The sequence below is a fragment of the Heteronotia binoei genome, chromosome 1 (assembly GCF_032191835.1).
Source record: "Heteronotia binoei isolate CCM8104 ecotype False Entrance Well chromosome 1, APGP_CSIRO_Hbin_v1, whole genome shotgun sequence".
NCBI lineage: Eukaryota > Metazoa > Chordata > Lepidosauria > Squamata > Gekkonidae > Heteronotia > Heteronotia binoei.
The window spans coordinates 260,402,266-260,428,403 of NC_083223.1; the positions used below are offsets into that span (position 1 = coordinate 260,402,266).

General features: G+C 47.9%; 2 protein-coding genes across 2 annotated transcripts in view; both read left to right on the plus strand.

Moving 5' to 3' along the window:
* The window catches only part of MACROD1 (mono-ADP ribosylhydrolase 1), a 710,025-nt gene that overhangs the window by 623,423 nt on the left and 60,464 nt on the right, over positions 1-26,138 (plus strand). The gene's annotated exons all lie outside the window — the stretch shown is intronic.
* Positions 9,439-25,815, plus strand: LOC132582993 (actin, alpha cardiac muscle 1-like). The gene is made up of 7 exons (XM_060254661.1): positions 9,439-9,514; positions 12,854-12,994; positions 16,822-17,146; positions 18,869-19,030; positions 19,194-19,385; positions 23,260-23,441; positions 25,602-25,815. The coding sequence occupies exons 2-7, from the start codon at positions 12,866-12,868 to the stop codon at positions 25,743-25,745; spliced, it is 1,134 nt and encodes a 377-aa protein (XP_060110644.1). The 5' UTR covers positions 9,439-9,514; positions 12,854-12,865; the 3' UTR covers positions 25,746-25,815.

The window sequence follows — 26,138 nt, forward strand, 5'->3', positions numbered from 1 at the left end:
AGCAGAACCTGTTCTCACGCTAGCATCTAAATCCTTGGTCTCTAACACTGGGAGCTAATCCTTTGACCAAGGGTGGCCAACGGTAGCTCTCCAGATGTTTTTTGCTTACAACTCCCATCAGCCCTAGCCATTGGCCATGCTGGCTGGGGCTGATGGGAGTTGTAGGCAAAAAAACATCTAGAGAGCTACCGTTGGCTACCCCTGCCTTAGACTATAACAGGGGTGGCCAAACTTGCTTAATGTCAGAGCCACATAGAATAAACATTAGATGTTTGAGAGCCGCAAAACATGAACATCAGATATTTGAGAGCCACAAGACAGGAAGGAAGGAAGGAAGGTGGATGCAGGGAGGGAGGGAGGAAGGTGAAAAGAAAGCAATTTTAATTTTAAATGCATGCTCCCAGCCACCGGCTGGCTTGGCTTGGAGAAGTGATTTAAAGAGAGAAATGTCTTCTCCAAACTGGCCGATGGGGCAGTAGGGTCTTTGAGAGCCACACGATATATATGAAAGAGCCACATGTGGCTCCCAAGCCACAGTTTGGCCACCCCTGGACTATAATATCTGCCCTGTATGCTTTCATCCCACCCTTGATGCAAGGAGCTCAGAGCTGTGCATCTGCATTACAATCGTCAATAACCAACCCTTTGAGGTTGTGAGGTCATCCCACAAGCTTCTTGGCAGTGTAGCAATTTGAGGCACAGTTTCCCAGAATCTAGTCCACCACTCTAACCATTGCACCACACTGCATCACAATCAGATTATATAGGTATTACACTACGAAGTGCACTGCTATGTTGCCAGTAGGGTTGCCAACCTCCAACACTCAGGAACGCAAATCTATATAACGAATGAGATTATACCAACATCAGTAACAAGTCCTAAAGTCAAGAACTCATATGATTTTGGTATCCCATTCAGGGAAGGCTTGGGAGACTTAAAGCCCCGTCTAGCAAGCTGTTGACTCCTTGCTTGTTTCGCTTGGAATGTTATATCAAAGTTGGGACCCTCAATAATATAAAAATATTCTTCAAAAGACAGTCCTATAACACGATACTATATTCAGTCCCCTAGAATGAAAGGTCATGCTTACTAACAAAAGTCTATCCAGCAATAAAAAGGTAAAGGTACATCGAGTCGTTACCAACCCATGGGGTGATGTCACGAGTCACATCATGACATTTTCTTGGCAGACTTTTTTTTTTATGGGATGGTTTGCCATTGCCTTCCCCAGTCATCTACACTTTGCCCCCAGCAAGCTGGGTACTCATTTTACAGACCTCGGAAGGATTGAAGGCTGAGTCAACCTTGAGCCGGCTACCTGAACCCAGCTTCTGCCAGGATCGAACTCAGGTCGTGAGCAGAGCTTGGACTGAGGTAAGGTAGCTTACCACTCTGCGCCACGGGGCTCTCATACATCAATAGTTCTCAAACAATTCATTCAGGACAGATGGCATTCATTCATTATGGTCAGTTTCCAAACCAGAAGCATAAAGTCTTTTAAAACACTTAATTACTTGCAGGTGTCAAAGAATTAAAGGCGCATAGCCTAAATAGAACCAGATATTACTGACATATATTTCAACTTGCCATTTATACTATTAATTTATACAACGAAGTATCTTGACTTTAGGACTACCTTGAAAAGAAACAGCTGCACTGAAAGACTTTTTCATCTATAATCTTGGCATCAAAAGAGGTTTTTTTCCTCACCTTTTTTGGCATTCCGGCTTGAAGAAAATTGACTCATTTGTATTTCTATTTCTATGAGACTTTTGTATGAGACTTTTCTGATATATATTGGGTTGATATATATATCAGCAGGGCTTTTTTTGAGCAGGAATGCACAGGAACACAGCTCCAGTCGGCTTAGTGTTAGGGGTGTGGCCTGATATGCAAATAAGTTCCTGCTGGGCTTTTTCTACAAAAAAACCCCCTGCATATCAGTAACTATAACAGCATAATGCATGAAAGAAATGCAGCAGAGCTAGGTTTCATCAGAATAATGCTCTGAAAGTTATTCTGAATTAAATGAACACAGTCTACCCAATTACAACTGCATGAGCAATGTGCAAAACACACATGCAAGACATGTCACAGGTCTTACTGAAACACTTTTGGTTTTCCTTAAAAATAGTGTTACCAGCTTCAGGTTGAGAAAGACATCGAGATTTTGGAGGTGCAGGTGGTACCTGAGGAGGGCGAATTTGGGGAAGGGAGGGACCTCAGCAGGGTGTAATGCCATAGAATCTACCCTCCAAGCATCCATTTTCTCCAGGGGAGCTGATCTTAGTCATGTGGAGATCAATTGTAATAGCAGGGGCTCCCCAGGTATCCTCCGAAGGTTAACAGCCCTGCTTAAAAATACCCCAGAGCTTATGCCTAAGAAACTCATTGCCACAAGACAGGGCCATGATCACTAGCTCAGTGGAATTTAAACGGGAACTTGCCTGAATTCATGGATCTGTCAGTTGCTATTACCCATAACATAGTAACTCCTTTCTGGATCAGTTTATTGCTTGCTTTACATCCCACGCCTACATCCGTTTGTAAAAAACAGTCGACACATGTTCAGTTTGCAAATGAAATAGCTGGTACGTGCCCTGACCGCAAAATGGGAATTAATGCATGTATAAAGAAAAATCGAGTGCAGGGATTGTACATGCATCCCCTGTAACTTGTGAACAGGACAAATATACTTCTGAATACCGGCTGCTGAAGGCAAAAAGCATGGAATGGGGTCCCAGCACTCCCTTTTGAGGATTTACACAGAAACAGCTGGCCAGCCACAATGACAACAGGATGGACCCTTGGTCAAATCTCCCAAAACTCCCAGTCAGCTGCAGAGGAAAGAAGACAACCATCTAGAATTATGTGAGACCAGCCCTGAGAAAACCCGTGAATCTCTTTGCTTCTCTTTGACAAGCTTCCCCTGAGGCAGTACCCCGACCGGCAAGTGCTTCATGCTCAACTCAGGGCTCCTGACCCATGAGGACTTAAAGACTGAGTTTGTGCACAAAGCGCTGATCACCCAGGAATGGATGGAGATGTCGTCTTCATTTCATTCCCCCACCCTCCCCACACCCACACCCTGTTTCCCTCTCAACCTTAGAAGGGAAGCCAGGTGCAAACCAACTTCCTCCCTCTGTAAACTTCTCCACATAAGGACCGGGATCTCGCTGGGGGCCCTCAGCTATTCCTGGCTCAGCTGCTGCCAGCGGTTTCACAGGGATGACACCTTCTCGCCTGCAGACATGAGACATTTGCTCTCTGTCCATCTCCACCCTCCTTCGCCAAGCTGCTGCCACTCCTGAGGAGCGGTTAGCAAACCAATTTGCTATGCTCCTCTGCTCTCTGGCTCCTCTGCTCTCTGGCTGTAGCACACACGGAGACCTGAGCAGCCAGACACCCACGTCCTTTAGCGCAGGGTAACAGATGTAGGTTTTGGTATCAGTGCATGTTCACACGGCTTAGGGCTTGTGACTGCTCCCAGCCCCCTTTTCTCTCCCCCTTGGGCCTCCACTTTGGAAAAAAAAATGCCGCTGAGATAGAAACCAGTCCCAGCTAGCTGAGGGAGACCTCCACTGGTGAAAGGAGAAGGGTTATTGAGATCTTCAGAGACCCCCCCTCCCCCTCACCACACCTTTCCCCAGGGCAGGCCCTGGGTTGCCAGTCTCCAGGTGGGGCCTAGAGTTCTGTCTCCCACTATTATCTCCAGACAGCCACCATCAGTTCCTTGGGAAATGACTGCTTTGGAAGACAGAGTAGGGTTGCCAATCCCCAGCTGGGGGCAGGCGATCCACAGGTTTGGAGGCCCTCCCCCGCTTCAGGGTTATCAGAAAAGGATGGGGGAAATGTCTGCTGGGCACTTCATTAGACCCTGGAAGACCAGTCTCCATAGGGTATAATGCAGACCAGTCCCCTCCACATGGTAGTCCCACCACCCCCACAAACACATGTCACCATGAGGCTTCCTTTGATTTGTGTTTCTAAGTAGGTACAGAACTATTTTTTTGTAACAGGAACTCCTTTGCATATCAGGCCATGCCCCCAGGATGTAACCAATGCTCCAAGACCTTACAGGTCTCTTCATACAGGGTCTACTGTAAGCTCTTGGAGGATTGGCTACATCAGGGGGTGTGGCCTAATAGGCAAAGGAGTTCCTGCTACAAAAAAAGCCCTGGAACTGACATATCAACATACCTATACAATGTTTGTTTTATTTATTTTATCAGATTTATATCCCGCCCTCCCCTGACAGGCTCAGGGCGGCTAACAACAGTTTAAAAACATTAACAATCAACAAACATACCATATTAAAATAAAATATATATTAAAAGTCCAAGATGGCAAGTTTCCATACATATTAAAAGTCCAAGATGGCAAGTTTCCATACATATTAAAAGTCCAAGATGGCAAGTTTCTATTGGATTGTCAAGTCCAATTCAAGAAATATCTGGAGACTTTGGGGGTGAAGCCAGGAGACTTTGGGTGTGGAGCCAAGATCAAGGCTGTGTCAAGCACAATTGAACTCCAAAGGGAGTTCTGGCCCTCACATTTAAAGGGACCACACACCTTTTCAAAGTCTTCCCTCCATTGGAAATAATGAAGGATAGGGGGATCATCTTTGGGGGCTCATAGAATTGGACCCTGCAGTCCAAGTTTTTTTGAAACTTAGAGCATCTTTTGAGGAGAGGTATGGTATACTATGCTGCAAATTTGGTGCCTCCAACCTCAAGAAACAGCCTCCTCAGAGTCCCAGATAGCCGCATATCAATTCTTCATTATTTCCTGGGCCTATGGGAATCGGTCTCCATAGGGAATAATGAGTGCCAAGCAGATCTCCCCCCTCCCCCTGCTTTCTGATGACCCTGAAGCAGAGGGAGGGCCTCCAAACTGGGGGATCCCCTTCCCCACCTGGGGATTGGCAACCCTACTATACAATGGTCTACTGCAATGTTCAATTTCTAGCAGGGTTCCCAGGTCCCCCCGGATCCTGGTGGGGGTTGGAGGGATAGGATGCCAGATCAAGGCTGGAAAACTCCAGGAGATGGAGCCTGGGGAGGACAGGGAAATCAGTGGGGTACAATGCCATAGTATCCACCCTCCAAAAGCAGCCATTTGCTCCAGGGGAACTGATCTCTGTAAGTCTGGAGATGAGCTGTAACTCCAGAGGATCCCTAGATCCCACCTGGAGGCTGACATCCCTAAGATATCCCTCTGAAAACATCCATCATGGCAGAACTTCATAGTTGCCAACTTTGGGTGGGAAAACTACTGCAGGTTTGGAGGTGGAGCCTGTGAAGGGCGGAGTTTCAGGAGGGACCTTCACAAGGTATCCTGCCTGCCATCAAATCTACCTTCCAAAGCAGCCATTTCCTCCAGAGAAGCTGCTTCTAGAGTGAGGGCAAATGGGGTAAAGAGTGTCGCTGAGGTAATCAGGCAAGGATAGCCGCCTTGAGACTCCTTCCCTCAACACATACAGGATTCCCTGCTTTAGATCTCTTCCTAGAGCTCCCCTTAACTGTTTCATCCCCTCCACTTTAACCGGAACCAAAGTAGAAGTATCTACATTCCCTGATCTCCCTTTCTTGCTAGCTCTGCTCTCTCTGTCACCCTCTTCACATAGAGATTGTAAATTCTTTGGGGCTGGATGTCAGAGGGCTGTAATTTAATTGCTAAAATATTTATATCGATCCATATCTCCAGGACGGCAAAGACATATTTTAAAGTTTACATAACTCAATTGCAAGACAAAGCACAAATTAAAAGGTTTTTTTAATAAAAAAAATAAGCCAGTAAAATGAATGAATCCATAAAAGCCGTATGAATGCAGCAACACACAAGCCAGGGATGCCAACCTCCAGGTAGGACCTGGGGATCCCCCAGAATTACAGCTCATTTCTAGACTACAGAGATTCTATTTCTCCCAAAAACAGTGATTTGTAGTCTTGCCAACATCCAGGTGCCACCTGGAGATTGGCCGCTATTACTGTTGATTCCCCAGGTGGCAGATATCAATTCCCCTGGAGAAAATGGCTGCTTTGAAAGGTGGGCTCTGTGGCATAGAACCCTGCCGAGGCCCCTCCCTTCCTCAAGCCCCTCCCTTCCCAGGCTCCACCCTCCCTCCCCCCCAGTCTCCAAGTATTTCCTCACCCAGAGCTGGCAATCCTAATTATTTACATTAAGGGCACTGCTGCCTTGGGATCCTTATCTTGGGGGGGAAAGGCAACATAGAAATGTTTCAAATAAATAATTATTAAGAAAACATTGTTGTTTAGGTGCGATACCTGTCTTGCGGGCTTAAGAAGGGCTCTGTTGGATCAGGACAGTGGTTCTCCTAGAACTGGAAACCAGATGCCCTGGAAGGTTACAAGCCTCTTATGACTTTGCCCTTCAGCAAAGAGCAAGAGTCCAGCAGCATCTTAAAGACTAACAAAATTTGTGGCAGGTAGGAGCTTCCGTGAGTCATTGCTATCTGAAGAAGTGAGCAGTGATTTGCCACAAATGGTATTAGTCTTGAAGTTGCTCCTGGACTCTCACTCTTTTCTTCTGCTCCAGACAGACTAACATAGCTACCCATCTCGGGGTGCAGAGGCACAAATGGAGGTGCCATCGTGTGGCTGGGACTCAATGTAACAGCAGCTGCCTTGTATGCAGAGTGTCCCTTCACTCTCCAGTGAAAAGGAGCACTGGGAGATGATGTGAAAGATCTCCACCTGAGACCCTGGAGAGCTCCTGCTAGGCAAGGTAGAGTGAGTCCTAGGTTGCCAGTCTCCAGGGGGTAGCTGGAGATCTCCTGGAATTACAATTGGTCACCAGGTTACAGAGATCAGTTCTCTGGAGAAAATGCCTGCTTTGGAGGGAGAATTCTATGGCATTATACCACACTGAGGTCCCTCCCCTCCCCCAAACCTCACCCTGACTATTCCCCGGGCTTCAAGTCTCAAGTTAGCAAGTATTTCCAGACCCAGAACTGGCAATTCTATTAGACCAATTAGCTTACTTAGATTACCTTCAGTAGGTATCCAGCTCTGGGATCAGAAATATCTGGAGATTTTGGGGGTGTGGCCTGGGGAAGGTGGGGTTTGAGGAAGGGAGGGACCTCAGCATGCCATAATGCCATAGAGTCCACTCTCCAAAGCAGCCATTTTCTCCAAGGAAACTGACCTAGATTGTCTGGAGATCAATTGTAATAGCGGGAGATCTCCAGGTATTACCTGGAGGCTGGCAACCCAGAGTCTCAGTGAGGAAGGGATGCTATAAAGTCCACCCTCAAAGCTGCCATTTCTCCTAGGGGAACTGAAAGCTGTAATTTGGGGAGGGCTCTGGGCCCCACCTGGAAGTTGGCAACCTTAGAGGGAGAATTAAGCATGTGACCTTCTGCCCTGACCCATGTGAGTTGGTACAGCCGATTCTAACCTCTCAGAATTCTAACAGATCATTTTGCAGCAAAATGAAGCGACCAATTTCACACTAGACCTTTAATCCTGGTTTATCTCTGTCCCCAAGCTGACATTCTACACTAAAATCATAGAATCAAGTCATAAAGTTGCCCTATCTGATTCTATGATTCTAGTGCAGAATGCCAGTTTGGGGACAGGGCTAAACCAGTATTAAAGGTGAAATTGGTCTGATAGAATGGGTCGTACCACTTCAAATTGCCAGGGTAGGGGGGTTGTACTTTAATATTCTTCCTTTGCAAAACCAAAAAAAGCACCATAAGAAAATGTGTATCCTAGTCCTTCATCTGTTGTGTTAGATTTCCATTTACAGGGAATTATTCATGACACTTAGGTGAGAAGGGCGGGGTATAAATCTTAATATAATATAAATAAACTTTTCTCCTGGGATCAGAAGCAGTAAAGACCAATCTACCATGTCACCTTATTTTGCTTGGTTAGTATCTTTCAAGTAGACTTGCCAACCTCCAGGTACAGACTGGAGATCTCCCAGAATTACAGCGGATTTCCAGACTATAGAGATCAGTTTCCCTCTATAAAAAAATGGCAGCTCCAGACGGGGAACTCAATGGTATCATATCCATGTTGAGCCTTACCCCACTCCCCAGATAGGGTTGCCATCTCCAGGTTGGCAGGGCCAGATGAACAATTAGGCCAAGTAGGCACTGACCTATGGGCCCCCATGCCTTTAGGGGCCCTGGACCGGCTCTCCCCCCCATTTCCCCCCTGCTTGCAGCACTCCCAGCCTGAACGAGCAGCCAACAACTGAGCCACTCTTTGCCTGACTTGTCCGGTGTGGCTGCTGCTGGTGTCATCACCAAGTGTGCCTCTCTCTGCCTCTCCCCCACAGCTTTGTCAAAGCGGCTTTTGAGAAGGTGCCTGCAGGCTGCAGTGGGGGCTGTGGGTGGTGGGGCTGGTGCTCCGACTTTGAGATAATTTGCAAGGAACCCCCCAGGATTTTGACTGCTTAGGGGTCTCCACAGGGTTTAATCCAGCACTGCAAGTTGGGAAATGCCTGGACATTTCGACAGTGGAGTCTGAGGTATTAATCTGATAGTGGAGTCTGAGGAGGGTGGGGTGTGAGGGAAGGGAGGGACTTCAGTGAGGTGTAATGCCATCCAGTCTACCTCCCAAATCATCCATTTTCTCCAAGTGAACCTATCTCTGTCTCCTGGAGATCAGCTGCAGGACTTTTTTTGAGCAGGAACGCACAGGAATGCAGTTCCAGATGGCTTGGTGTCGCCTAGTATGCAAATAGTTCCTGCTGGGCTTTTTCTACAAAAAAGGCCCTATGTGAAACAATGGTGATGTCGGGGTGTTGTGACCTAATATGCAAATGAGTTCCTGTTGGGCTTTTTCTGCAAAAAAGCCTGGATCAGCTGTAATCCCAGATCTCCAGCCACCACCTGGAGGTTGGCAACCCTTGCCCCAATCCAAGCCCCACCCAGGCTCTGGCCCTGAATCTCCAGGAATTTCTCAGCCTGGAGTTGGCAACTCCATGCAACAAGCCGTCTGGCGGTTTGCAAATTCCTTTATTTTACGGTGTGTTGCTATTGCCTCCCGGAGTTTGCCACCGCAAGATGCAGCCAGAGACGTTCACCCTGGAGCCCCAGCCTCTGAGCTTGCATTCCTGCTAAAAAAACCTGAGCTCAGCTCCTTCTCTGCATCTCCAGGGTATCAGGACACCCACCACGGCTTCCTTGGATGCAGAGGAGTTCCCGGCCAAGGATGTCACTGCTGTATATGGCTAAGGAATGGTGTTTGCCATGGTTACTTCAAGCAGGGGTCTCCCCCCTTTTGTCCTTACATGGGCCTGCCAGGATAGGAAACGGGGTTCTGGCCTCTCCGGCAGCTCAGCCACAGATGTCCATGAAAGGCCCAAGTGACAGGTGGCCTGTGCCCTCTCCAAATATGGCATCCCTTGACTTCTGCAGGGGCACAGTGGGGGTGGGAGGGAGGAGCAGGGAGGTCAAGGGTATAAATTTCTGCAAGGCAGCCCAGGCACAACCGCCTTTTGCTCCCTTCCTCTTGCTCTGGGCTACATCAGGAGCTGGTGAGTACCCCCTGGGGGAGTTGGCTTTAACTGGAAGTTCTTTGGGGCAGAGACTGCATGTGATATTTGGGGGGAGGAGGAGTTACACATGCACAACATATGAACATATATGAACATACGAAGCTGCCTTATACTGAATCAGACCCCTGGTCCATCAAAGTCAGTATTGTCTACTCCGACTGGCAGTGGCTCTCCAGGGTCTCAAGCTGAGGTTTTTCATAACTATTTGCCTGGACCCTTTTTGGTTGGAGATGCCAGGGACTGAACCTGGGACCTTCTACTTACCAAGCAGATGCTCTACCCCAATAAACATCACAGCACTTCAGTCCATAAAATGGAATCTCTTGTGGAGTTATTGATCTAGAATACTAGTGATGACTGAGATTCTGAGCTCCTCTGAGAATATCCTTGCAGAATGTGTAAGCAGGGTGTATGCAGGAATGGGGGGAGGAATTTGAATTGCTGAACAACTAAAAATAGAATGGGCCCGTATATTTATTTGGATCATCAGTGAAATGAAATAAATACACTGTCCCATTTGTCGTTTACATTCTGCCCTCTTCTCTTTTTTATCTTCACAACAACCCTGTAGAGTAGGCTAGGTGCAGAGAGATAGACTGACCCAAGGTCAGCCTGCTGTCTTCCAGGACAGAATGAGGATTTGAACCTGAGACTCCCAGGAACTATTTTTGACTCTGCTATGCTACACTGGCAGTGTAATGCAATGGGCCAAATAAAAGTTGTGCGTTCAAATCCCTGTGTCTTTTTTAATGGGAGGGACTACAGGTCAATGGATCTGCATGTATTGATCTCCAGTTAAAAGGATCCCAGGGATCGATTGTGCGGTGATCTTGCTCATTAAGTGATCTTGCAGAGATGCCGCCTCTGCCAGGGACTCTGCAAAGTGAATACAAAGCAGAGAAACTCAATGGGGCCAGTTTGGAATGGTGTTGGACTTGAATCGAGGAGGCTCGGGTTCAAATCCTCCCTCAGCTATGGAGGTCACTCACAGGGCTAATTTGAAACTGTCGGCCTGCATCACAGGACTGTTCTAAGCATGCAATAGAGGAACCAAACACCACGCATGCAATTTCCTGGAGGAAGGTCAGGATAAAAATGTGAGAGGTGGAATTCTAGGGTAGATGATCTCTGACCCACTGGAAGGCAGCTCCATCTGTTCTCAGCCTATATCTAATTTCATAGGAGCTCAGCTTTCAAATGCGTTGTAGAGTAATAAAGAACACGTGCAGGGAGTTTCTCCTTTGCAATCCAATGGGCTTTGATTTTGGTAACCGCATAGTCGGAATGCAACAAAGTGGGGTTTTTACTGCTTATTTGTTTGTGTTTCCAGCCGAGCTCTATTGCTTGCACTTGGCAAAACGTCTTTTATTAGCTTCCTAAGGACTAGATGCCTGGGGGGTTTTTTAAAAATCAACTCCCGGGTTTTCAACATGCTCCGTTTTTATGGCTTTTTCTGTGATTGTATGGAATTACTGCATGTAGACTGAACTGGTGAAAGCTAGGCAAAAAGTCAGGATTGTGAACTCATGTAAATTTGGCAAGATCCCCCCCCCCCCACAGATGTTGCTCCAAATATTTTCCCTCATGTTGCCCCAAATAACTTTTTAGTCAGAATGAAAATATCTTTCCTTCAGGAGATAGGCAAAAATAAGACATCACCTCCCAATGCAAGCATTACCTGGGACTACTATTACCATTGAAGCCAATACATATTCTCCCCCCCACTATCATAAGGACTAGAAACTCTCCTTTGACAAAACCAGCACATGGTTCACCTGAAAGCCAAATTCTCCCATTGCCAAGAATGCCTTTGCATTCACAGTGGCATTCAGAGCAAAACAGGGAATCACCTTACATAGAATCACCCATAGTTTTCTCTGATGCACAGCAAACCTTCAGAGTTTCAGGCAGTGAAATTTCTGCTACTTGGAATCCTTCAACTGGAGATGTGGGGGATTGAAACTGGGACCATCTGCATACAAAACATGCAGTCTGTTGCTGAGCTACGGCCCTTGACTAACATAAAAATGGAATATTAAGGTGTATCAGAACAGAGACAGCTGCCGTGATGTGAAAAGACCTCTGCCCAAGACCCTGGAGAGCTACTACTGTCTGAGTAGACAAGATTGGCCTGGATGGACCAGGATTCAGTATAAGGCAGCTTCATGTGCCTTATAACCAATGCGCCCAGTGTTTCATCTAGTTCATCATTTCTTTGACTGGCAGCAGCTCTTCAAGGTCTTTCACAAGGAGAAGGTCTTTCCCAACATCTGATATGGGAGATCCTTTAACTGGAGACGCCAGGGATTGAAACTGTGCCATTCTGAGTACAAGGCAGGTGTTCTGCCACTGATCCACAGCCTCTACCTTCAAAATAACCCATGAAGCTGCTTTGTCAGCTCTTTTCAGATGTTACAATCACACATACTGAGAACCAGCTATACATAGATCCTCCTATTATGCGTATGCATACTCTGAACATGGTGCTTCAAGTAACCACACTCCATGAATCTATCAAGACCCCCTTTTTCGCCTATAAAAAAAAGGTAAAGGTAGTCCCCTGTGCAAGCACCAGTCGTTTCCGACTGTGGAGTGACGTTGCTTTTACAATGTTTTCACGGCAGACTTTTTGCAGGGTGGTTTGCCATTGCCTTCCCCAGTCATCTACACTTTCCCCCCAGCAAGCTGGGTACTCATTTTACCGACCTCGAGAGGATGGAAGGCTGAGTTAACCTCGAGCTGGCTACCTGAACCCAGCTTCCGCTGGGATTGAACTCAGGTTGTGAGCAGAGGTTAGAACTGCAGTACTGCAGCTTTACCACTCTGCGCCACAGGGCTTTTTTTTGTCTGTGACCATCACTAAATCCTCTGGCAGCAAAGTATACATTTTAATCACACTGTTGCATAAGGAAGTTATTTCCTTTGTTTAGCATTTGTGGTGGGGTGGAGGTTTTTTTTGTATTTTTAATATGTGCATGTATGTGTGTGTGTTGTGTGCACCTTGAAGTCATGGTGATCTCTGGTGACTGACCCCTACTAGGGGCCTGGAGGATATCCAGGGAGGTGGCTGAATAAAGCCTGCCTCAGCCTCCCGGTCCTAGTATTCCAAGGTCTTCCATCCAAGTACTTGCCAGAGTTGGCCCTGCTTAGCTTTCGAGATCTGATAAGATCGGGATTGCCTGGTCTATCCGGGTCAGGGCAAGAAGTTACTTCCTTTTGTGTGTCCTGCACCTACCACCTACAGGGATTAAATGGGAAATTCTTCTACCGCTCATGACTAGAGCATCCCCTTAACCGTGCACGATCTCTTTCCCCCAGTGAACCAACACCATGTGTGACGACGAGGAGGTCACCGCTTTGGTGTGTGACAATGGCTCTGGCCTGGTGAAGGCTGGCTTTGCCGGTGATGATGCCCCCCGTGCTGTCTTCCCCTCCATCGTTGGCCGCCCAAGGCACCAGGTAAGCAAGTTTAATTAGAGGGAGTGCTTTACAAACTCTGGAACATTTGGGTTCCTTCCAGGGGCCCACTGGAATGCATTCAATCAAGAGTGATTTTTTTGCTTACTGAGTGGTCTTTCGGGACCATTCCCAAATAGGACTGGCTATAGCAAAACTTTCAAAACTTACATTAGGAGCCAGAACTGAGACCTTGTTCACACATGGTGAGGTTAGAGTTGTCAGACTAGAAGAAGAAGAAGACTGCAGATTTATACCCCGTCCTTCTCTCTGAATCAGAGACTCAGAGCCGCTTGCAATTTCCTTTATCTCCTTCCCCCAACAACAGACACCCTGTGAGGTGGGTGGGGCTCAGAGGGCTCTCCCAGAAGCTGTCCATTCAAGGACAACTCCTGCGATAGCTATGGCTAACCCAAGGCCATTCCAGCAGGTGCAAGTGGAGGAGTGGGGAATCAAACCCGGTTCTCCCAGATAAGAGTCCGCACACTTAACAACTACACCAAACTGGATCTCAAACTAGGATCTGGGATGTTTTTTTTTTAAAAAAAGGTTGTCCCCTGTGCAAGCACCAGTTGTTTCCAACTCTGGGGTGACGTCGCATCATGACATTTTCACGGCAGACTTTTTATGGTGTGGTACTCATTTTACCGACCTCGGAAAGATGGAAGGCTGAGTCAACCTTGAGCCGGCTACCTGAACCCAGCTTCCGCTAGGATTGAACTCAGGTTGTGAGCAGAGAGCTTGGACTGCAGTACTGCAGCTTTACCACTCTGCACCACAGGGCTCCTAGGTTCAAATCCCTTTCTGCCACAGTTGGCAACTCTCCTTGGAGACTGGTAACCCTGATTCCCCAATACCGAGCTCTTTTGAGCTCCTGTGTTGAGGGTGGGGGAATCCGTATTGGAAACAGTCTGCAAGATCCAAAGCTACTGAAGTTCCTCCCAAGACAGTGACACCCATTTTCTACATGGCAGCAACAAATGTGCAATGGACACATATTTGCCCTCCTTTTTCGAGTCAGCTCTTCTGACCCAAAAGGGCTGGTGAGGCCATGGAAGAACACACTATCGTGGCCAGAGGCATCCCTGACAAATTCCAGCCTGGGTAATTAAGAGATAATTTGCCTCTTGCTGTTCCAAGAGGATAACGTTTCCCCCCCTGTGTGAAACTATGCTCTTGACCTATGGCCTAGCAACTGTTTTAAGAAGCAACCGTTTTGGAACTGGGGGAGGGCTGGAGTAAGAACTGGAAATGTGTGCCTGGATCGATCTCAGAGATCTCCAGTGCTCCGCTCCAAAGGTGGCTGTTACCTCAAGCGTGCAACTCCTGAAGAAACAGTTGCCCATCCTCAGAGGCAAGGCGAGAGCTCATTGATTCTAGGTAGGGTTGCCAAGCCCAATTCAAGAAATATCTGGGGACTTTGGGGGTGGAGCCAGGAGACTTTGGGGGCGGAGCCAGGAGCAAGGTTGTACAAGCATAACTGAATTGCAAAGGGAGTTCTGGTCATCATATTTAATGGACCACACACCTTTTAAATGCCTTCCCTCCATTAGAAAGAATGAAGAATAGGGGCGCCTTCTTTTGGGGCTCATAGAATTGGACTCCCTGGTCCAATCTTTTTGAAACATGGAGGGCATTTTGGGGAGAGGCACTGGATGCTATGCTGAAAATTTGGCGCCTGTCTCAAAAAACAGCTCCCCCAGAGCCCCAGATACCCACAGATCAATTCTCCATTATACCCTATGGCAGGAGTGGCCAACGGTAGCTCTCCAGATGCTTTTTGCCTACAACTCTCATCAGCCCCAGTCAGCATGGCCAATGGCTGGGGCTGATGGGAGTTGTAGGCAAAAAACATCTGGAGAGCTACCGTTGGCCACCCCTGCCCTATGGGAATTGGTCTCCATAGGGAATAATGGAGTTCGCAGCAGACACTTCTCTCCCCATCCCTGCTTTCTGATGACCCTGAAGCAGGGGGGGGGGTCTCCAAACCAACGGATCCTCTGCCCCCACCTGGGGATTGGCAACCCTAATTCTAGGGTAGTCAACATTCTGGTGGGGTTGAGAGCTGTCCCAGAATAACTGATCTCCAGATGACAGGGAAAACGGCAGCTTCAGAGAGGAGGCTCTATACTGGATTAAACCCTACTGAGGTCCCTCCTCCCCCCAAACCTCACCCTCCCCAGGCTCTGCCCCCCCGCAAGTCTCCAGGAATTTCCCACCCCAGAGCTGGCAACCGTAATCAATACTGTTCCACCCTCCCACATGTCTCCAAGCACTGAGAAATCCCAAAGGCAGTGCTTATCTGCACCGGTTCCCTTTGACTCCCGTTCACAATGCCAGGCTTCTATCAATGGAATATATGAAACAAGAGTTGACAGACATGCCCTCTGAGCATGTGCAGAGAGCTTTTCACTTACCACTGCTCAGTAACTTCCAAGAGCACCTCCACATATCAGAGATTATGAACAGCTCATCCGGCATTCATATTATACTTGCCACATGCCACATACCCATTATTTCTCGCTAGATTCAGGTGGGCAGCTGTGTTAGTCTGAAGCAACAGAACAAGGTCTGAGTCCAGTGGCACCTTTATGGCCGAACAAGTATAATTTGGGGTATAACCATTCGTGTGCATGCAGACTTCTTCAGATACATGGCAACAGAATGTATCTGAAGAAGTCTGCATGCACATGAAAGCTTATATCCAGAATTAAATTTTGTCGTTCATAAAGGTGCCGCCGGGCTCAGACCTTGTTCTATTGCTCCTTGTTGTAATATTAACAACCACCTTACAAGGCGGGGCAGTATTATCCCCCACTGATTGCAGATGGAAGGCTGAGTGTGAGAGAGACTGCAGCTTGCAACTGTGGCCTTATGTAAACAAAATTGAACCTTCATGTTCAGAGGTAGTATTCCTCTGGAAAAGCTGATGTGGGGTCAGGGGAGATCATTGAAGGCTTCCTGGATACTTCTCTAGGCAACCCTTGTGTAAAGTGGGTCGCTGAATTACAAGGACTTTCTCTCTGGTCCAGTAGAAAAAAATGGAGGGGGGGTCTTCTTATTGAGGAAAACCCCAGGGCTTTTTTTGTAGCAGGAACTCCTTTGCATATTAGGTCTCACCCCCTGATGTAGCCAATCCCCCTGGAACTTACAGTAGGCCCTGTACTAAGAAACCTGTAAACTCTTGGAGGATTGGCTGCATCAGGGAGATGTAGCCTAATATGCAAAGGAGTTCCTGCTACAAAAAAAGCCCAGGGAGAACCAATAGGTAAGTGGCAGAGGACATTTGGGGGGAAGAGCATCTCTTTAGTATCTGGGTCCCAGGTTCAGTCCCTGGCATCTCCAGATTTAAAAAAAAAAACAGGAAGTAGGTGATGCGAAAAAGTTTGACTTGAGATCCTGGAGAGCTGTTGCCAGTCAGAGCGGACAGTTCAGAGCTTGCTAGAACAAGGGTCTAACTCAGCAGGAAGCAGCTTCCTTTGTATTCAGATAATTTGTTTTTAGAAGGTCCCAGGTTTTATCACCCTTTAAAAGGCTTTCAGGTTTTGGGAAAGCACTTTCTCCAACTGAGACCTTGCAGAGAGTCTGCCAGAGTTTTTTGCAGCAGGAACTCTTTTGCATATGAGGCCACATACCCCTGATGTAGCCCTGTAAGAAGAGCCCTGTAAGCTCTTGGAGGATTGGCTACATCAGGGGTGTGTGGCCTAATATGCAAAGGAGCTCCTGCTAAAAAAAAAAAAGCCCTGGAGAGCAGGAACCAATGGCCTGACTTTGTATTTATTTCCCATCAGATCTTGCCTTCTCTTCATATATCTGTGTATTGTTCCTAGGGCGTCATGGTGGGCATGGGTCAGAAGGACTCCTACGTGGGAGACGAAGCTCAGAGCAAGAGAGGCATCCTGACCCTGAAGTACCCCATCGAGCACGGAATCATCACCAACTGGGACGACATGGAGAAGATCTGGCACCACACCTTCTACAATGAGCTGCGCGTGGCCCCTGAGGAGCACCCAACTTTGCTGACAGAGGCCCCCCTCAACCCCAAAGCCAACCGGGAAAAGATGACCCAGATCATGTTTGAGACCTTCAACGTGCCTGCCATGTATGTGGCCATCCAGGCAGTGCTGTCCCTCTACGCCTCTGGCCGTACCACCGGTAAGACAGAAATCTGCAAAACACTTTTGCCGCTGCATTCAAAACTCCATGCCAGGGTATCCTAACTTCTCTGGTGAGGAAAGCAGGGGAGGTTTTTTGCACCTGTATAAGTTGATTTCCCTTAATTTGCCCAGAATTTGGCCTGTTTGGGAGCCAGAATTTGGGAGCCACTTTGACGTAGTGGTTAAGAGTGAGTGGTGGACTTTAATCTGGAGGATTTAGGGCTGCCAAGGGATCTCCTCTCCCAAAAAGCCCCATTGCCGTGCGCTGTCCCCAGCGTGATGATGTCACCCAGGAGCGACATTATCATGCCAAGGACATTGCGCTGGGGTTGCTCTAGGACTCGCAGTTTTATCATGAATCCTAGAGCGTCCCAAGTGCGATGCTCTAGGACTTGCAGTAAAACTCTATGGTACTGTAGAGTTTTATCGCAAGTCCTAGAGAGTCCCTGGTGTGACATCCCCAGTGCTATGACGTCACTTCCGGGATTTGATTCCCCACTCCTCCATATGCAGCTAGCTACACCAGTTTGGTGTAGTGGTTAAGTGTGTGGACTCTTATCTGGGAGAACTGGGTTTGATTCCTCACTCCTCCACTTACAGCTGCTGCAATGGCCTTGGGTTAGCCATAGCTCTCATAGGAGTTGTCCCTGAAAGGGCAGCTGCTGTGAGAGCCCTCTCAGCCCCACCCACCTCACAGGGTGTCTGTTGTGGGGGGAGAAGATATAGGAGATTGTAAGCCGCTCTGAGTCTCTGATTCAGAGAGAAGGGCGGGGTATAAATCTGCAGTCTTCTTCTTCTGTAGGTGACCTTGAGTCAGTGTATTGTGAACGCACCCTGAGACTCCAGTCTCTTCTTCTTCTCTTTGTGCATCCCTCATTATCTTTCTGCTAATTAGAGGAAGAGCTGAGCTGTCTAAATGATGCTAAATAATGTGCTAAAGATCCCCTTTTTTCATCCCCTTCTAAGAATGTCATTGCTCACAGATTTTAACAAAGCACTCAGGAGGGCTAGAGGCCTGCTGTTCCAAAATGCCTTTGCAGAGATTCTCAGGATGCTGAATTCTGTACATGCCTAATAGCATTTCCCGCTTGTGTGCAAGAAGTCTTTGACCAGGGAGAAAGTCCTGACCTCAAACAGGATCAAATGTTAGGCCAGGCACTAATTGAGAAGCAATGAAAAAATATACTGTGGTGCCGATGGGTGCCATAGTGCCAGCCAAGTTTTTTCCCCAGAAAGTGGGTGGGGCCATTGTAAAGCAGGCCCTGTTATTGGCTCCCCTCATTAAATTGAAAGGGTTTGCTACTGGAAGAGGAGGAGGAGCCATAAATAGGTGAGGTGCTGTTGGCCTTCGTTGGAGGACCTAGTGGAATCATAGAGCTGGAAGGTACCTCCAGGGTCATCTAGTCCATCCCCCTGCACAATGCAGGACATTCACAAATACCTCCCCCTATTCACTCCCAGTAACCCCTGTTCCACACCCAGATGCCAAAATTGCTTCCTGACCCCAGAGTGGTGATCAGCATTTCCCTGAGCTTGTAAGAAAGAGCCACAAGAACTTGTAGAATCATAGAATAATAGAGTTGGAAGGGACCTCCAGGGTCATCTAGTCCAACCCCCTGCACAACGTAGGAAATTCACAAACACCTGCCCACAAACTCCTCTTTGCATTTCCAGCAGTCCTGGCACTGTTCTCTGCTAACTGAGGTTTATCCTTCTGCAGGCATTGTGTTGGATTCCGGGGATGGTGTCACTCACAACGTGCCCATTTATGAAGGCTATGCCTTGCCTCACGCCATCCAGCGCTTGGATCTGGCCGGCCGCGACCTGACAGACTACCTGATGAAGATCCTAACTGAACGTGGCTACTCCTTCGTCACCACTGGTGAGAAGATTCCCTTGGAGTGCCGCTTAAGCTCACGGCAGATGTTAGTTTGAGAGTGGGATCTGCCAAAGGATTAGTTGGGCTTAGCTGCTGGGCTGGAACCGGATGGCTCTTCTATTGCAGCTTTTTCTAGTAGGAGTTCAATCCCTTTCTCTTTCCTCAGCTGAGCGGGAGATTGTGCGTGACATCAAGGAGAAGCTGGGCTACGTGGCTCTGGACTTCGAGAACGAGATGGCCACAGCTGCTTCCTCCTCTTCTCTCGAGAAGAGCTATGAGCTGCCAGATGGTCAAGTCATCACCATTGGCAACGAGCGGTTCCGGTGCCCAGAGACTCTCTTCCAGCCTTCTTTCATCGGTGAGACATTGGGACTTAGAACCTTAAGGTGCTGGGAGGGCAGCGGGAAGAAGCAGAGTATGTAGACCAGGGGTGGCCAAACTTGCTTAATGTAAGAGCCGCATATAAGTGTCAGATGTCTGAGAGCCTCAAGACGTGAACATCAGATGTTTGAGAGCTGCAAGCAAAGGAGGAAGGAAAGCAAATAGATGTGTGTGGGGGGGTGGAGAGGTGGAAAGGAAGCAACTTTAACTTTAAATGTGTTCTCCAAGCTGCCACCTGGCTTGGCTTGGAGAACACATTTAAAGAGACAAATGGCTTCTCCAAGCTGGCCAACTGAACGGTGGGGGCTTTGAGAGCCACACGATATGTGTGAAAGAGACACAGTTTGGCCGCCCCTGCTGGAGACCAACCAGGGCCAGCCCTAGACGGTCTGGCAGCCTAGGCAAGGCTAACTCCTGGCACCCCCCACTGCACTGATAACATCACTGCATCACATGGGGGGGCACCCAATTTGTCACCCCCAGAAGGCCGGTGCCCTAGGCGATTGCCTAGTGGCAGGGTCAGCCCGGAGACCAACAGAAGCAGCGGCCCCCAACCTTTTTGGCACCAGGGACTGGTTTCGTGGAAGACAGTTTTTCCACAGACCAGGGGAGGATGGTTTTGAGATGATACAATCCTGCACTTTATCTCTATTATTACACTGTGATGTAATCATACAACTCATGGCCCGGTTGATAACAGGCCACGGACTGGTGCCAGTCCATTGGCCAGGGATTGGGGACCCCTGAACAGGAGGATGTCCCAAAAGAGTAGGAGATTGGATTGCCTTACAGAATAGCTATTTCTCTACCTTCATAGAGATCAAAACCCAGGCAAGCCACATCTGGCTTCCATCGCTGAAGCCATAGCTGGCGGTGGTCAGTGCAGCTACTTACAGCAATCCCATAGGGTTTCAAGGCAAGAGAGGTTCACAGGTGATTTGCCATTGCCTGTCTCTGTGTAGCAACTCTGGACTTCCTTGATGTTCTCCCATCTAACTAGGACTGACCCTGCTTAGCTTCCAAGAGATGAGGCTAGCCTGGGCCATCCAGGAAGTGCTCCCCCAAAGTCACAGCTACTGATTGGCTTTGGGGAGGAATTGACTCTGGAGATTGGCCTTTCATCCTCATACTGGCTGTCACAACATCCTGCATCAATGATTTCCTTAAGTTAAACACCAGGTGGAAATAATGCTTCTATTTGACCCTGACCTGGATGGCCCAGGCAAGCCCAGTCTCATCAGATCTTAGAAGCTAAGCAGGGTTGACTCTGGCAAATACCTGGATGGGAGACCTCCTTGGAATACCAGGACTGGAAGGCTGAGGCAGACTTTATTCAGCCACTTCTGTGAATATCCTGCCACCAGTAGGGGTCATTCACTAGCAGTGTTCCGTCTATGGTGTGGAGTCTTGTGAGCAAAAATTCTACTTCATTGAGCTACTGGTGCTAAAGTTGTGAGCAAGTGACTTGGCTTCTGCATAAATTAGCTTGCTCAGGAAGCCATCCTTCCTGAGCTGAGACAAAAATGTGTGAGTGGAAACTAAAAAACTGTGAGCTAGCTCACATTAACTCAGCTTAGAGGAAACACTGGTTACTAGAGGTTGACGTGAGAGGAGAGGTGATATGATCACCATCTGGAGAGGAGGCGACTGAGAGGTGATACATATGATCACCATCTTCAAGTACTTGAAGGGCTGTCATCTAGGATGGTGTGGAATTGTTTTCTGTGGCCCCAGAAGGTAGGACCAGAACCAATGGGTTGAAATTAAATCAAAAGAGTTTCCGGCTCAACATTAGGAAGAACTTCCTGACCCTTAGAGCGATCCCTCAGTGGAACAGGCTTCCTCGGGAGGTGGTGGGCTCTCCTTCCTTGGAGTTTTTTAAACAGAGGCTGGATGGCCATCTGACAGCAACGCTGATCCTGTCAATTTAGGGGGAGGTATTTGTGACTTTCCTGCATTCTGCAGGGGGTTGGACTAGATGACCCTGGAGACCCCTTCCAACTCTATGATTCTATGATTTCCATGTGCAGGTGCACAGAGAGAGAGAGAGAAAGAGAGAGAATCTTCTATTTTACCTTGCATTAAAATCTATTAATTTTAAGAGAGGAACCCTAAGAGGTTTTGGGGGGGCACTTTTGAAACAATGAATAACTGCCTGATTTCTTATTCATTCTTCTGCCTCCACTCATGATTTCATAAAGTTCTAGCCTCGCTCTCTTTCATCGATCTTGTCCCTTTATGCCCTGTCTCAGTGACGGCTTCTTTGCAAGTCAAGCCGTCATCTGGGGGAACTGTCAGGCGATGTCAGTTTGCAGTGCCATTAAGTGACGTTCAAGGGGTTCGGTATTTCAGCGGCCAGAAAGGTCACCTCGTCCCTTTCATGGCCACTAAAAATGTTGCGAGTAGTAAGGAACTGCGAAACCTCAACTGACACCCATCAGGAAGCGGAGTGGGTGTCTTAATGACACTAGCCCCCACCAAGGGGTATCAGGTAAATGTTCCATTTATGACCGGGCTCAAGGATTCGGCAGTGGGTGGAGATGACAGCTGATCTCTCAAGGCTCGACATCCTTGCTCTTTTTCCACCCAAAATAGGCAAGGAGGCTCTGGCGAATTCCATTTCCCCTCTATTTTGGAGAAGCCCTATCTCTTCTTGGCAGCTGCGGTAACCCGAGGCCGTCACAAAATCCTTTGACTTTTGCCCTTGCTGAAGGGTTCTCTTCCACTAGATCTCCTTCCTTGAAGAGATCTCATGTCCCCTGACCTCCCCGTGCTTCTTTCTTCAGACTTCTCCAAGCATTGGGGTTAGCCTTACATGGTCAACAAAGAGTCATGTGTAAATGCCACCCGGAGGAGTGTAAATGCGAGTGAAAAGGGGGGATGGAGCCTGGCCAAAGATTTCAGACCTTCTCAGATGGGAAGAGCAACGGAGTAGGACGTAATGTAAGAGGCAACAGGTGGAGGGTTATCTTCGCTTCCATTTTGCAAAGTCAAGACTTCTAGATTTCTAACATGGTGTCATGGAATTCTCGCCTTCTTTGCAAGGGAAGACAACCCTTGTACCAATACTTCATATCTAGATACAGAGCAGGGGTCCCCAACGGGACATGCAAACGCACCATGGTGCCCACCAACATATTTTCTGGTGCCCGTCAAGTGTCTTCATAAAGTAGATGGGACCATGTGGGGCTTTTGCAGAGACTGAATTGGCTGTGCAGGTTTTTAAGAATGTTGCTTTGGCAGTAGCTGTCACCGCAGCACAAGAATCTTGCGGTGGTTTGGTGTTGTGGTGAAAAGCAGCAGACTCTAATCTGGAGAACTGGATTTGATTCTGCACTCCTCCTCCACACGCAGTCTTGGGTCAGTCACAGTTCTTTCAGAGCGGTTTTCTCAAGAGCAGTTCTCAAAGAGCTCTCTCTCAGCTCCATCTACTACACAGAGTGTCTGTTGTGAGGAGAGGAAGGGAAGGAGATTTAAGCCACTCTGAGGCTCCGAATGAGGGGGGAGGGCTGCATAAATCCAATCTCCTCCTTCTCTTCCTCCATCTTCGTCGTCTTCTTCTTCTTGAAGGTAAGCTGTGGCAGCCATTTTGTGGTTGGCTCTGCCTCCTGCAGCAGCCATTTTGTGGTTATGCCCACCATGCTGTGTCAGGTGCCTGCCGGCTCAAAAAAGTTGGAGACCCCTGACACAGAGAAAGCTTTTTAGGAACAACAAAGGATGCAGGGAGATTCCTTGTGCACAGAGTGCTAGGATTCATGCTGCCAAATATAGTTGTTCAGCTATGACATTATTTGCTGCCAAGTATATGAAAAATGTTCATTGTGACTTTGCAAATCTTATCTTCTGCCCAGGCATGGAATCTGCTGGTATCCATGAGACCACCTACAACTCCATCATGAAATGCGACATTGACATCCGCAAGGACTTGTATGCCAACAATGTCCTCTCCGGGGGCACTACCATGTACCCTGGCATCGCTGATCGGATGCAAAAGGAAATCACAGCCTTGGCCCCCAGCACTATGAAGATTAAGGTGAGATGGCAAATGGGTGACTAAGCTATGGCTTCCAGTAACCCTCAGTAACCGATGTCAGGGCTTTTTTTGAGCAGGAATGCAGTTCTGGCTTGCTTGACATCAGGGGGTGTGGCCTAATATGCAAATGAAAAATAGAGACATTTAGGAGCAGTTATGGGGTGAGACTACCTTTCCAGATGTGGAAACATCCCTGTAGTAGGGACCGTGAATGGCCAGCTTGTCATGCTAAGGAGGAGACCCAAAGGAGAGACTTTAGGGGTGTAGTCTATGTAGGTGCCCTCAGAATGCACACCGGGGCGTTGTTTACTCTGTTTTTATAGGATTTTGAGGGGGGGGGTCACCCCTCCTGGAATGTAATGGTTTTAACAATCATTGATGGGCTTTCCAGAGCAAATTGAATAGATCCCCAAGTATAGACAAAAAGTGGGAATGAGTTCCTGATGGGTGTCAAGAAGGATCGTTAAGGGTTTAATGTTTGGATTAATTTGCTTTGATACTACGCCCTTCACTCTGAATCTCAGAGTGGCTCACAATCTCCTTTATCTTCCTCCCCCACAACAAATACCCTGTGAGGTAGGTGGGGCTGAGAGAACTCTCCCACAAGCTGCCCTTTTAAGGACAGCTCTGTGAGAGCTATGGCTGACTCAAGGCCATTCCAGCAGCTGGAAGCGGAGGAGTGGGGAATCAAACCCGGTTCTCCCAGATAAGAGTCTGCACACCTAACCACTACACCAAACAGGAAGTATAGGTTTTCTGTATAGTGGATACATTAACAAAGGTACCACACAAAGGGGATTGGGTGGGGTTCTGGTGACTGGAGATTAGCCAGGTGTTGCCATCTAGCTTTGAGAATGCAGATACGTTACCTGATGGATCTAACTGTCACTGTCATTCCATTGCTGGGTGGTGGTGGGGGAAGCAACTGGAAATCATCCTCGAGGATGCCTTTTGCAACCTTAGACAGAAATCTTTTTTGTGGAGTCTTGCCTGGCTCCTTGGCACAGGCTGAGTGTTCTCACTTGGCCAGTCTTTTTTGAATCGCTGGTTCAGGTCAATAGTGGGGACTCTGGCTTTTGGGGTGATCCCATGAGCTAGGCAGCACCTCTTGGCTACACCAAGCGGGGCTGGAAATAAGCGAGCGTTATCTGATTTGGAAGTGGTTGCTTGCTCTTCCTCTCAGAAGAACCTTGATAGCTGGATTTCGCTCTGCAACGGCCTACTCAGATTGCAAATCAGCATACTACCTGCTCCAAACTCTTTCCCTTTTTTCCTGCAAAGTGGCAGGCTTACTTTAGTGTATAGATCAGGGGTGGCCAAACTTGCTTAACGTAAGAGCCATATAGAATAAATGTCAGATGTCTGAGAGCTGCAAGACATGAACATCAGATGTTTGAGAGCCGTGAGACAGGAAAGGAGGGAGGGAGATGTAGAAAGAGAGCAACTTTAACTTTAAATGCATTCTCCAAGCTGCCTGCTGGCCTGGCTTGGAAAAGTGGTTTAAAGAGACAAATGCCTTCTCCAAGCTAGGCAGCATGGCAGTGGAGACGTTGAGAGCCACACGATATGTGTGAAAGAGCCACATGTGGCTCCCAAGCCACAGTTTGGCCACCCCTGGTATAGATGCAAACCATATCAAGGATTGCTGCATTTACCCATGTTTCTTGTTCTGTGGGAAATGATACTGAACTAGAAGGACCAGAGATTTGACAGACAATAATTTGCATGTTAGGCCACACACTCGATGTAGCCAATCCTCCAAGAGCTTGCAGGGCTCTTAGTACATGGCCTACTGTAAGCTCCAGAAGGATTGGTTACATCAGGAGAGTGTGGCCTAAAATGCAAAGTAGTTCCTGCTACAAAAAAAAGCCCTGAAGGTTGCCAGCATCCAGGTGCCACCTGGAGATCTGCCACTTTTACAGCTGACCAGATGACCGAGATCAGTTTCCCTGGATAAAATGGCTGCTTTAAAGGGCGGTCTCTGTGGCATTATACTCTGGCTGAGGCCCCTCCCCAGGCTCCACCCACCAAATTTCCAGGTATTCCCCAATCCAGAGCTTGGAACTCTAGCAGAGTTACCAAGAACAGAAACTAGAAAACCAGGCCAGTATGCAGCCTTCAGGTAACAAAAACACTCTTGCTGTTTCTTTCCTGTTTTAGATCATTGCTCCTCCAGAGCGGAAGTACTCTGTGTGGATCGGTGGTTCCATCTTGGCCTCTCTGTCCACCTTCCAGCAAATGTGGATCAGCAAGCAAGAATATGATGAAGCCGGGCCTTCCATTGTCCATAGGAAGTGCTTCTAAATCTCCTTTCTTTCTCTCTCCTTCTCTCCCCCCCTTCATTGCTTCTCATTTCATGCTCCAAGAGTCAGCCCCCCCCTCAATTTCGTGGCGGTCCTCTTGCTCATGTGGTGACAAGCCCTTCCTCCTCTGCCCCCTCCTACCCATGAAAGTCCACCATCAAAGGTTACTCGTGCATTGAACAAAAGGGAAGATTAGCAAAAACATTCTGGAATCCTCAGGGAATGGTTTTCTCCACCACAAGGCGGTTGTGTAACACACACACACACACACACACGGTGCTCGAACCTTGTAAAAAGTTCCATTTTTGTTCGCTAATAAAGATTCAACTTTGTACAAAAAAAAGTTACAAAAATTGTTCTCTGCCCTCTTCTTTCACAAATAATAATGTGTTCT